General features: G+C 39.4%; 5 protein-coding genes across 5 annotated transcripts; 4 read left to right on the top strand and 1 right to left on the bottom strand. All coding sequences in view use genetic code 12, as the record gives it.

Annotated features, from left to right (window-relative positions):
- Positions 1–14: 14 nt before the first annotated feature.
- Positions 15–1,640, bottom strand: KGF57_003428 (uncharacterized protein; the record flags this gene model as incomplete). Its single annotated transcript, XM_051752847.1, has 1 exon — positions 15–1,640. One exon carries the CDS (start codon positions 1,638–1,640, stop codon positions 15–17), a length of 1,626 nt encoding a protein of 541 aa, XP_051608071.1.
- A 4,794-nt stretch (positions 1,641–6,434) lies between these two features.
- GAL4 (galactose-responsive transcription factor) lies at positions 6,435–7,595 on the top strand (the record flags this gene model as incomplete). The annotated part of the gene is made up of 1 exon (XM_051752845.1): positions 6,435–7,595. One exon carries the CDS (start codon positions 6,435–6,437, stop codon positions 7,593–7,595), a length of 1,161 nt encoding a protein of 386 aa, XP_051608070.1.
- A 242-nt stretch (positions 7,596–7,837) lies between these two features.
- On the top strand, positions 7,838–9,004 carry KGF57_003426 (uncharacterized protein; the record flags this gene model as incomplete). The annotated part of the gene is made up of 1 exon (XM_051752844.1): positions 7,838–9,004. One exon carries the CDS (start codon positions 7,838–7,840, stop codon positions 9,002–9,004), a length of 1,167 nt encoding a protein of 388 aa, XP_051608069.1.
- A 144-nt stretch (positions 9,005–9,148) lies between these two features.
- GYP5 (Gyp5p) lies at positions 9,149–10,966 on the top strand (the record flags this gene model as incomplete). Its single annotated transcript, XM_051752843.1, has 1 exon — positions 9,149–10,966. One exon carries the CDS (start codon positions 9,149–9,151, stop codon positions 10,964–10,966), a length of 1,818 nt encoding a protein of 605 aa, XP_051608068.1.
- A 150-nt stretch (positions 10,967–11,116) lies between these two features.
- RPS4A (40S ribosomal protein eS4) lies at positions 11,117–11,907 on the top strand (the record flags this gene model as incomplete). Its single annotated transcript, XM_051752842.1, has 1 exon — positions 11,117–11,907. A coding segment is annotated over one exon (791 nt), but the record flags the coding sequence as incomplete, so codon positions are not given.

Genomic DNA, 11,907 nt, shown 5'->3' with positions numbered 1-11,907 from the left:
ACATATTCACAGCCTTATAATTCGCCTATAGGTAGGTTCAAACTCTTGAGACTCGGTAATGCCTCGGATGAAGAAGGCGACATTTTAGGAATGCTGAATGTAGTTTTTGAGTTAGGCGTGCTGGGCTGGAGTTGATGTGGAAGCGGGATACCACTACTGCCGCCACTGCTACTTTTACCGGTAGTATTAGTTGTTGCTGGAGTCATTGCCAACAGTGATAAATTTGTAAAACTATTACTTGCAGACATTAGTGGAGTTGTGCTGGTTGACAAGCCAAGAACAGGAGAATTTGGCATGGTGTAGTGATTACCATGGCTGGTGTTAAACTTGCTGCCGTATTGGTAAAACTTGGGGCTATTTGGTCTTGATTTCTTGAGTTTTTGCTTCAAGTAGTCAATGTCTGAGTCTTGAGAGATGTGTTGCTTCCGACTGGTGTGTGGTTGAGATTGAGATTGCGATTGTAGTTGTGGCTGTGGCTGTGGCTGTGGCTGTTCAAGTGGTGTCATTCTGGGAATACCTGAAAACCTGCTTGCTACGTTTGACAAATAGGTCAAGTTTCCCGTGTCATGGAAGTGGAAAGATGGCTTCTCCTGGCTAAACTCCGAGTTCAAGTGCTGCAGCAGTAGTTGTTTTGGTGGTGAGAATTTGAATTCGGTACTCTGAGGTTTCTGCGAGTTGTTGCCGTTGTTGCTGCTGTGAAAATGATCAACAAGTGATGGGAGTGATTTGGATAGTTCTATACTAGCTAGTTCTTGGGTAGCCGCCAGTGCTAGTATGTCTATACTAGAAAGGTTCTTGTTTATAGTGAGAGATTCTTGAGAACCCGAAGTGCTTGATGTGCTTTGTGGGGTGATGGTTGCAGCGGTAGCAGCAGACGCAGCAGCAGACGCAGACACAGACACAGACACAGGAGCATCAAGCTCACTCTTGAAATTAGGTGTGGCCGTTGGAGTAAGCGTCTGCTCAGAGAATATTTGTCCGCTGGTCTCATGTGAAGGTACCGAATCTATGTCCATATTGTTATTTGCAGACGTTGTTGAACTTCCTGGTGACGACGGTGGCGAAGCTGCGGCCATTTTGTCAACAGTATTCTTTTTTCTACCTCTTGTAGAGGTGGATGAACCATTGAAGTCAACCAGTTGCAGCTGTTTAACCTCATTTGTACCGGCGGGGGACGTTGTATTCTTGAAAACAATCTCATTTTTAACCTTTTCATTCTTTTTGTTTTTTCTAGAGTTTGGGTTGGTGTGGATACGCAAATGTCTAGTTAGTTCGTCGGATCTGCTAAACTTCTTTGTACAACCAGGGAACTTGCACACATGAGGCTTTTCACCAGTGTGGGTACGTATGTGTCTTGTTTGGTGTTCTAGTCTGTGGAAAGCTTTCTCGCAGTGGGGACATTTATAAGGTCTGGTGGAACTGTCACGCTTGTTCTTAGAGCTTGCACTACTACTACTGGTGGTACTGGTGCTGGTGCTGTTGATATTGTTATTGTTGTTGTTAGCTGAGTCAGCAGTGTGTGTTTTGTTATCCTGTGTGTGTTGTTGTGTGTGGTGTGGGGGAAGCAATTCCAGCGAATGAGGGGAAATTTGATTGTGGCTCGCCTGTTGTTGCTGTTCTGGGGAAATAAGACTACTCATTATGTGTGTGTTTGTGGGGTATATATGTCTTTTGACTAGTTTGAATATGTGCAGAAGTAGTAGTAGCAGTAGTAGTAGTAGTAGTAGTAACAGTCTTGGTATAGAAAGCGACAGTTGATGATGTCTGTTGAATGANAAAAAAAAAAAAAAAAGAAGAAGAAGAAGAAGTAGAAGAAAAAGTAAATCTATTATGGACTAAGAAGAAAATAAAAAAAATAAATAAATAAAAAAAAAACAAAGAGATTCTTAACAACAACAAACATCTCTCTTACTGTTAGTCTCCTTGTTGTTGTTTTTTTTTTTATTTATTTTCTCTCCATATAAAAACAGAGAGAAAAAAAAACTAATTTTTTTATTTTCATTTTCTCTGTGTGGTGTATATGTGTGTATGATTATTTGGAGTTTTTCCGACTTCATTTCTTTGTTTTCTTATTACGATTTCACCCGGGGATCATACCATCCCACATTTTCATCTTCCACCCCGTTATCTATGTATGCATTGAGATACTAAGGTACATGCTCTTTCCGTTCTTTCCGTTCCTTTTTCCTCCTCTCTATACATTCAGTCACACCCATTGCCTTAAGTTGTTTTCTTTGACTCCTCAACAATTCAGTTTCCCCTCACACACCGTCGCCACCCCCCGCCCAAAAAATCTCTTTTCTTTTTCTGCAAAGTATGGGGAAGAAGAAAAAAAATAAAAATAAAAACAAGGTGTAACAATGCAGAAAAAAAAAAAAAAAAAAAAAAAAAATTTTCAAATTTTATCCGAGATGACCTTTAGCAGCTTTACATGTAACATATATCACTTCTACACTGCACACAACCCCTTTGGGAATATTGAGGAGAATGTGGGGGCACACACANTAAAAAAAAAAAAAAAAAAAAAAAAAAAAAAAAAAAAAAAAAAAAAGAAATTTTCAAATTTTATCCGAGATGACCTTTAGCAGCTTTACATGTAACATATATCACTTCTACACTGCACACAACCCCTTTGGGAATATTGAGGAGAATGTGGGGGCACACACACACACATACTCATACACACACGCACACACGCATACCAGGTCTAGAAAGATAAAAGCGTCTCCATCAGGCGGTAGTGTAGAGCGCTATATCTTTTCTAATCACCGATTGCGGGGCGTGCATGGCCAACTTCAGGTACCCTATATGAGCAAATAAAACACACAATTAATTCGTGTTTCATGTTTTTAATGTTGTCTGGAGAAGAAGTTGAACTCTATATCGTTTTAGACAAGAGGCAAGAGATACCTCGGTACAATCACCAACTCCATCCTTGCAGCTGTCAAATTACTCTATTGTGATTTCTCCTCTTTTTATGATCTTATTAAACTAATCGCTCTCTTTACATGTGATTTATTGTGGCCCCCCTGCCTGTCCCTGTCCCTTACAGCACCGTTTTACTCCTTTTTCATACGCATCTTTTTTGTCACTGTAATTTAATTTTGCAAGTCTTTATTGTTAGTACTTCCCATTTTCGTCGTTCCTCGATCCACTTTTTGTTTTTTCTTGTTTTTTTTTTTTTTTAAAGTTCTCTCTTACTTCTCTCGACAATCTCGTCAAATCCACACACCACACACCACAACAAAGAGATTCACCAAAGAAAAAAAAAAAAAAGAAATTAAAAATAGAATTTTATTTTTTTATGATTTTTTGGGTCGTGCGCTGACTAAAACTTTAAATACACCCTGTATGAATAATAGTTGACGCTAGTAATCCTTTACTATATGAAGTATCATTAAGCAATATACTGAATAAGCCAGTCTTGATCGAGATTCAAGTACTAATTAAGCCACGTATCTATAGAGTATGGTATTACCTCCCCCTATCGTCCACTACGGCATTTGATACCATTTGAAACGCCGAACAAAACAAAAGAGAAGACGAAGAAAAAAAAAAAACTTCTTATCTTTGTGTTACATACGAAGTATAAGTAACTACTCAGAAAACGAGATGATTTTTCCAAATCGGATTATCATACAGCGAGACCAGAGAAGAGTCTCATATAAACGAGAACTTAATTTGTTTCTTAGTGAGTGGTTCATCCGTGCTTTCCTGTTACATTACCTTTGAAAACTCAAATTATAGAAGTGACATATTTTCTCTTGGTTGTGCTTGAAGACCTTTTGAAACTACATCATTTGTAGGTAGCCTCTCTATCTCTCGCGTAATCCTCCTCATATCACACACTGGCTATGTGACCGGTGAATTTTTGGGATATGAGTTGCCGTAAAAATAGCAGACAACCCTTCTACAAGAGGTATGCAATCCTTTTACTCCAGAAACAATGTTAAGATCCTGTATATTTTGGCATCAAATTTGAGCAAAAAGAAAAAGAAAAAGAAAAAGAAAAAGAAAAAGAAAAAAAGAAAAAAAGAAGTTAACTGAATGAACTCTCCAAGACGCGTTACTTCTGAAGCTCGCATTCAACCTGATAATTATATTGCCCACACGCAACAGCCACGAGGTCTGTTTTGCCAAACAAAAGGTCTTCGATCTACGAAGTAAAATATAATGCTCAGATTAAAGGGCATCTCTTCTGTTTCCAAATGCAGACAGTCTCAATTCAAAACCTTGCACTACCCAGTAGAGGCTACAAACGTTTTGTCTCCCCACTCAAGAGTTGTGTGAATCAGTCTGTTTCTTCTAAGAAACGTTTGTTCTGGTGAAAAAAACAACAACATGAAACGGACTAAAAAAAAAGTCAACTAAAACGCACCAGTACTGCGTTTCGGAAAAACTTGTGATTTTTTTTTAACAAGTTTTCCCCTCCCCATTGCCTGAATTTGTGTTAAGTGCATTGTTTATCGGATAAATTATTTCTCCTCACGTTATTGAAATTCTTTGACCATGCATTACTCTAGAAGAACAACGTGATTAACAAGTCCAATTGTTACCGTAAAACGGTTATGTTTTAAGAAACAATGTAGCTATTGGAGGCAAGTGTGCTTAGCTCGCTAGGGGGTGTTTGCTACCAAGAAAAGGCAAGCACTTCATAACCTTCCACAGTGGCGTACTCACTCACGCAGATGCAATCTATTTCACATTATAGGCCAGGTCTTTACTCTACACGATCAGTGCGGGGACTTTCTAATCAGATCCTTGCTGTCCAATTGCACCAACTACATGCAGTGTTGATGTCTGTGCTGAACCCAACGTCGAAAAGAAAATTTATTTTACAAGAATTGACCTGTATTTAAGACTTCCCCTCACTAGCATCTCCCAACATAATAAATTACACAGACCATAAAGTCGTTCTCATTAGCTGAAAAATTTTTCATTTCTCTTTTATCACAAACAGTAGAATACAAAATAGAAGAAGAAGAAGAAGAAAAAAAAAAAACCAAATATGAAGCACAAATTCAAACTCCGAAAATTAGTAATACTTCACATATATTACTCACACATTCACCCACTCAACAGTGGAAACAAAGTGAACAACGTGATCAACCACAAAAATACTCCGAAGTTTTCTTAGTGTGGTAATCAGTAATTTTACTTGTCAAAGGCGTCGGCGTTCAGCGAAAATTTATCTCTCAACTGCTTCGAACAAAGAGTGTGGTCCCTTTCTCTTTCCCCTTCCCTTTCCCTCATTCAAAGGGCATAACCTCCTTACGGTACAACCGGAGTTGCGCATTATGCATAAGCAATGAAAAGCAACCCTTAGATTTCGGAGACAAGTAACTCTTATTGCCATGAATTTTGATAAATCGTCATTACAGAAAAACGAGAAAAAACAAAAATTATGGTCTATTGTTCAACAAAAAGTTCGGATTTTACAGCCGACAAAAATTAAAACGTTTCCCCTCTTTTCTTTTTATTTTTTTTTTTTTCTATCTCATATCCCATTTGAGAACAGGAGCAACAACAACAACTTAGATAGTAGGTTGTAAAGAGAGAAACCAGACCGCAGAATACACTCAAGGCATCATAAACCCCTCTCTCCCCCCCACACACACTCAAGAGGCTTCTTCTACCACTGGAAGTAAGTTCTAGCGACAAACAGTGGAGAGATATAGCTATTAGTTTTTTTTTTTTTTTGGCGAAAGTGGCTTTTGTTGGGTTGGTTACTAGTGGAAGAGCTATGGTGAAATATCATACCATGTAGATCCTGCAATATCGCACCCTGAAAGTAGATAACACTGGAATTGCTATCGCACGTGTTTAAGGATTGACACATGAAAGATGTAGCTCTAGTGGTTATGTTGTCATGAAACATTCAACAGAACATTTATGACATGATTCTCTGAGGAGAGCGTGTACTTGGTTACAAATTTTCAGGATTTATGACTATTGTATTGTTAGTTTGTTTGTACACAAAACTGGGCGTATTGTGCATATTTGTATAAATTACACAATCTTAGATTTATAACTTTTTTTTTTCCTTTTATTACGAATCCAACAACAACAACAACATCATCATCAATATCATCATTAAACTTTTTCAGATATATTTATTTATATAAACGCATTCAAAGCATTTCAAAATGGTTTATAAATCAATATTCATTTTCACTTCTTCTTCTTTTCTCTCTCTTTCTCTCTCTCTCTCTTTATATCTATTTCCTTCCACTGCATTACTTTTCCCATACCCATCGATAGAGTTGAAACCCACACGTTCTACATCTATTGCTATAAACCCATTCAGAGAACTTCAGTTGCCGTTGCAGAAAGGACCTTGTCACCACTAACCAGAGTAACTACACGATATTCAGTATAGCACTTGCGTCCAGTAACTAAACATTGCAAAAAGCTCTACATTCACGACCACAAATATGTCCACCAACAGCCAGTTATTCACCAACGACCCCTTGTCCTCGTGCAACAACAACAACAACAATAACAATAACAACAACAACAACAACGACAACAACAACAACAACACGGTCTCCACCAATGACGAGAGTTCCTCCTCAACCAACCCAATCATAGAGCAAGCTTGTGATTCTTGTCGAAAACGCAAACTCAAGTGCTCCAAAGAATACCCTCGTTGCTCAAAATGTATCCAACACAAATGGTGTTGTTCATATTCACCAAGAACAGTGAGACTGCCATTGACTAGGGCTCATTTGACTGAAGTAGAAACAAAATTGAGTAAAATGGAGGACATTTTCCATCACTTGTTGCCAGAATACGACTTGGATGACGTTTTAAACAATTTTGCCAATTTCGAAGAACGATTAAAGCCCGCAAAGGATAGATTGAGTGAGGGAAATGATGGGAGCAAGATGAATTTCAATCAGGCCTCCACACATACTGAATTTGACCAACTCGTAAAGAGAGAGTTTGACAATTACAGATTACAACAACGTCAACAGGTACAACAGCGCCTCCCACAGGCGCAATCACAAACCCCCCCACAAGCACCGCCACCACCACCAACTCCACAAGCTCCTCCACCACAACACCAAAACATGTCAATACCTAGGAAACGCTCGTCTTGTTATGGGTTCCCAACCCAACCCCACTCGCTAGCTCAATCGCCAATCTACGAGGACGAATTGTTTTCAACTTTTCCACTTCAGCAATCAAAATCACATCCTGTTGAATCCCAGTTTGACTTTTCAATTGACAAATCGAAACTAAAACAAGAGATTATTGATGATTTCCTTTTGAATAACATTCCCACCAATTGCTCCTCCAGCAACTCCGTTCCAAACTCACTATTCAACAAGAACACCACTAGATTGAGTAGCCACAATCTGTCAAAAAAGCTCCATAATGACTTATCATCTTACCTCACCACCAACGAAAACAGTTTATTAACATCACCTTCCTCAATACTAAGTCTAAACTCAATGAACAATGAGGACCTTGATACAATTCCAAGCAATAAAAAAGTGAAACTCGAGAAGGATGAATTTTATGGACCAGAAGTAAACATTATGCCAATGGACAATGCCAATAGCGGCAACTGGCTTTCGCTTGACTTTTAAATAGAGAGACACGTATAGCGTTCAATATTAAGAAAATGTACCCACCGCTACCATGTTTCAGTGCTACCCTCCGATTATCGGATACGACTCCTTCCCCCCTCACCACATTTTCTTTATTTTTTTTTTGTTCTGTTTTTGTCTCTCCTCCCCTTCTGATAAGAATTTCACACCACAGTTTTCTTTTCTTTTCTTTTTCTCCTCTCCTCCAGTGGGGCCTCCCAAGTACATATTCTACATACACTATGAACATCCAACGGTTCTCCAACTTAATCTCAATAAGAACAAGGGAGATCTCCAAGAGGATCCAAAGGGCCCTTAATGAGATAAGTGAGAACATACAGCGCGAATATCAACAGCACCAAGGTCAAGAAGGAGCACCAGGATCACCACGGCAACGGCAACGTCAACGTCAACGTCAACCGGCTTATGCTCCGGTGCCAGTGCCTGTGCCAGCTAGAAATAGCAGACCCAACAACCCTTTTGTGCGCCAGTTCAGTACATCTGCTCGTGCGTACTCTTCAAACCCCAACTGGACAAGAGCAAACCCCACATCATGGTTCCAAAAATACAACCTTTTCTTGAGAAAAGTGACGAGATTGGGTTCCAAGTCAAAGATATTGACTACATTGAACCATGGGTTTTTGTACCACAACTTTTCACAAACTTATCAAAACCCATTCAGGTTAAAGATTTATCAACGCAATTTGAAACAGACTTATAGATCATTGTTTAATAACTTGCGGGAGAGGTATCAAGTTTACAACAAGGGAACAGTATCACAAGAGGGTCAAGTTTTGAAGACACTCAGATTGAACTTGTCATTGTCTGCTGAAAATCATCACTTTGTCACCAGATTGGCCAAAACTGACTCATCAGCATCAAAGCAAGAAAAGATCGAAGCAAATGCCCATTTTACCAGTTGCTTTATTGCGTTTCCATTAAACTTCAGTTTAAACATTCCAAATGAAACGTTTTTGTCGGAGGAAGTTGTTGATGAAATGATGTACAGTGTCCAACGCTTCGAAACCAAGTTGCAAAGCTTTAAGCAAGATCTCCACAATTTGTTTGAATTGGGCGAGTTGCCAATGAAGTATGTGGACAACACGATTAGAGTTTACTTTCCAAATTGCGATAAAGAGAAGTTGGAGAACCTTTGTCAAGAAAAGGGCATAGTTGGGGGTATAATTGTTGAAGAGGAGTCGGATGTACCAGTTGGTGAAGCAAGGGTGAACCCCACACCAGTGGACTTGTTGAGCTCAACAAATAGTGGTGGCAGCACTTACTCGAGTGACATTTTGAGCACAGACTCCAGTGAGATGGATCATCATTTGTCCCCACATGTAATCAGACCTGTTGAGGTACCTTTGCAACAAGTAATCAGTGTCAACGAGGATTATCACTGGGTTTAGTTTGTAGTTTTGTATGAATTGAGTTTAATTTTTTTTTATTTTTTTTGTTTTGGTATACGGATCGCGACGGGATTCTTTCAAAATCAAAAAAAAAATAAAAAGTGTAATGTTGGGGAGAACACCATATCAAAGTCAAGCACAATCATGTCTGATGAAGAACGGTACTACTCAGACGACGCTGCTACGACAGTGCGTGCAGTTGATTCTGCTGCTGCTGCTACTGCTGCTGCTGCTGCTACGCCTGACGAGGAAACGTTGAATGAGTCTCCTCCACTACCCTCAAGAGAACCAATTCAGTCATGGTTACACATAGATGAAGAAACAATAACGTCCGATATTGATCCCAATACAGTGTCCAAATTGGATGAAATACTGCACTCATATAACAAGTCTTCATCCAATTACCTCCTTCAATCGAAACACAAGGTCTTATCGATCAAGTTTCACGATAAGACTAGCAACACACAACAATCAATTGAGTCAGGGGCACAAGACATTCGAAGAACTTTCCGTCAAATTAAAAATGCAGTAAGCGTGGCCGGTACACCATACAACATCGACTGGGACTTTTGGACATCTGTGGTTGAAAATTACGATGAAATTGTGGAAACGAATCCTGATCAAGTCAACAATGCAATAAATCAAGGAATACCCAACGAAATTAGAGGCATCATTTGGCAGATCATCACCAAATCCAAAGACTCAAACTTGGAGGATTTCTACCATTCATTGAAAGTCGAACCTTCGATTCATGAAAAGGCAATAAAGCGGGACCTCACGAGAACAAGCTTCTACACAAACATTGATGAATTTGACAAAACAGACGCATTGTTTAACGTAATCAAGGCTTACTCCTTGTATGATCCTGATGTGGGGTACACTCAAGGGATGATTTTCATTGCCGTGCCATTAATTATGAATATGTCTGAAAGTGAGTGCTTTTGCCTACTAGTCATGCTCATGAAGGAGTATCAATTGAGAGATTTGTTTTGTCCAGGAATGAAGCGTTTGCATTTGCTATTGTATGAATTTGACTGCTTATTGGCCAAGTACTCCCCTGTTTTGTACAATCACTTGGTTAAACAGGGGATCAAGGCGTCAATGTATGCAAGCCAATGGTTTCTCACGTTTTTTGCGTACAAGTTCCCACTTAATATCGTATTGAGGATATACGACAGCATAATCACTCAGGGTATGGAGTCGATATTAAAGTTTGCTGTAAACTTGATGATTCAGAATGAAGATAATTTGTTGAGCTTGCACTTTGACAAGTTGTTGCAGTTTCTTAAAGACAAGTTGTTTAATGTCTATGTGAGTCCCGAGTTTATTGACATTGAGGAAGATGCAAAGTCAACCAAGCTCAAACACTTTCTCACCAGACGCAAGTCGTCTCATGCACCACTTACCCATATCGGTGCCTCTTCGTACTACAGGTTGGATGATTTAGTGCACGATTCAATGAGGATCAATATTGATCCAGTAGAGCTTGCCAGATTTGAGCTACAATTTAACAAGTACTATGAAGCCGAAAAGTTGAAGTTGAAGGACATTAATCACTTGAACAGTGAAAATGGCAAACTTCGCAAGACGCTAAAGAGTTTGGAGTTTCAATACTCGAATTTGAATCGTGACCACGTTGATATTGTGCAGAAGATGGTTGATTTGAAAGTGACTTTGCCGGAAATCGTCAATGAAATTCAAGAGTTGCAAGAGTCTATCGGTAAACTAAAAGACGATATAACTAGAGTTGAATCAAAAATGGGGGAAGAATCGACAAAAGACATTCTTCCTGGCTCCATTGAAGATCAAATTCAAAAGTTGTTGCAAATCAACCAAAAGGAGGTGGAAACAGCAGCTAATTTGGAGGACGAGTTAGCCACATTGGTTGAGCAAGATCGCGAATTGGACCAACAGGTGAAGAAACTGCATGGAGGTGGCACTTGGTTCAAGTGGAATAAGTGAAAACTGTATCACGTGGATAAATAAGTTTAGGTCTGTAACCCTCTTCCTCAATACACTGCGCGCTCGAAATTATCAAACAAACAGAAAAAAAAAAAATATTAGCGAAATTTCACTACACTGATACCTTTCATACATCAAGAGTAACCAAACATGGGTAGAGGTCCAAAGAAACATTTGAAGAGATTAGCAGCTCCATCCCACTGGATGTTGGACAAATTGTCCGGAACCTATGCTCCAAAGTCGTCAGCTGGTCCACACAAGTTGAGAGAATCATTACCTTTGATTGTCTTTTTGAGAAACAGATTGAAGTATGCTCTCAACGGTAGAGAAGTCAAAGCCATCTTGATGCAACAGCACGTTCAAGTTGATGGTAAAGTCAGAACCGACACTACTTTCCCAGCTGGTTTCATGGATGTCATCACTTTGGAAGCTACCAACGAGAACTTTAGATTGATCTACGATGTCAAAGGTAGATTTGCAGTCCACAGAATCTCCGCTGAAGAAGCCACCTACAAGTTGGGTAAGGTTAAGAAAGTTCAATTGGGTAAGAAGGGAATTCCATACGTTGTCACCCACGATGGTAGAACTATCAGATACCCAGATCCATTGATCAAGGTTAACGATTCAGTCAAGATTGACTTGGCTACTGGTAAGATTACCGATTTCTTGAAATTCGACACAGGTAAATTGGTGATGGTTACTGGTGGTAGAAACTTGGGAAGAATTGGTGTTATTGTACACAGAGAAAAACACGAAGGAGGTTTCGATTTGGTCCACATCAAGGATGCTTTGGAAAACACCTTCGTCACCAGATTGAACAACGTTTTCGTTATTGGTGAAGAACACGGTAAACCATGGGTCTCATTGCCAAAGGGTAAGGGTATCAAATTGTCCATTACCGAAGAAAGAGACAGAAGAAGAGCTCAACAAGGTCTTATTGC

This window comes from Candida theae, assembly GCF_024610275.1.
Source record: "Candida theae strain CBS 12239 chromosome Unknown scaffold77, whole genome shotgun sequence".
In the NCBI taxonomy this organism is placed as follows: domain Eukaryota; kingdom Fungi; phylum Ascomycota; class Pichiomycetes; order Serinales; family Debaryomycetaceae; genus Lodderomyces; species Lodderomyces theae.
This window is presented reverse-complemented; position numbering and strand designations above follow the sequence as displayed.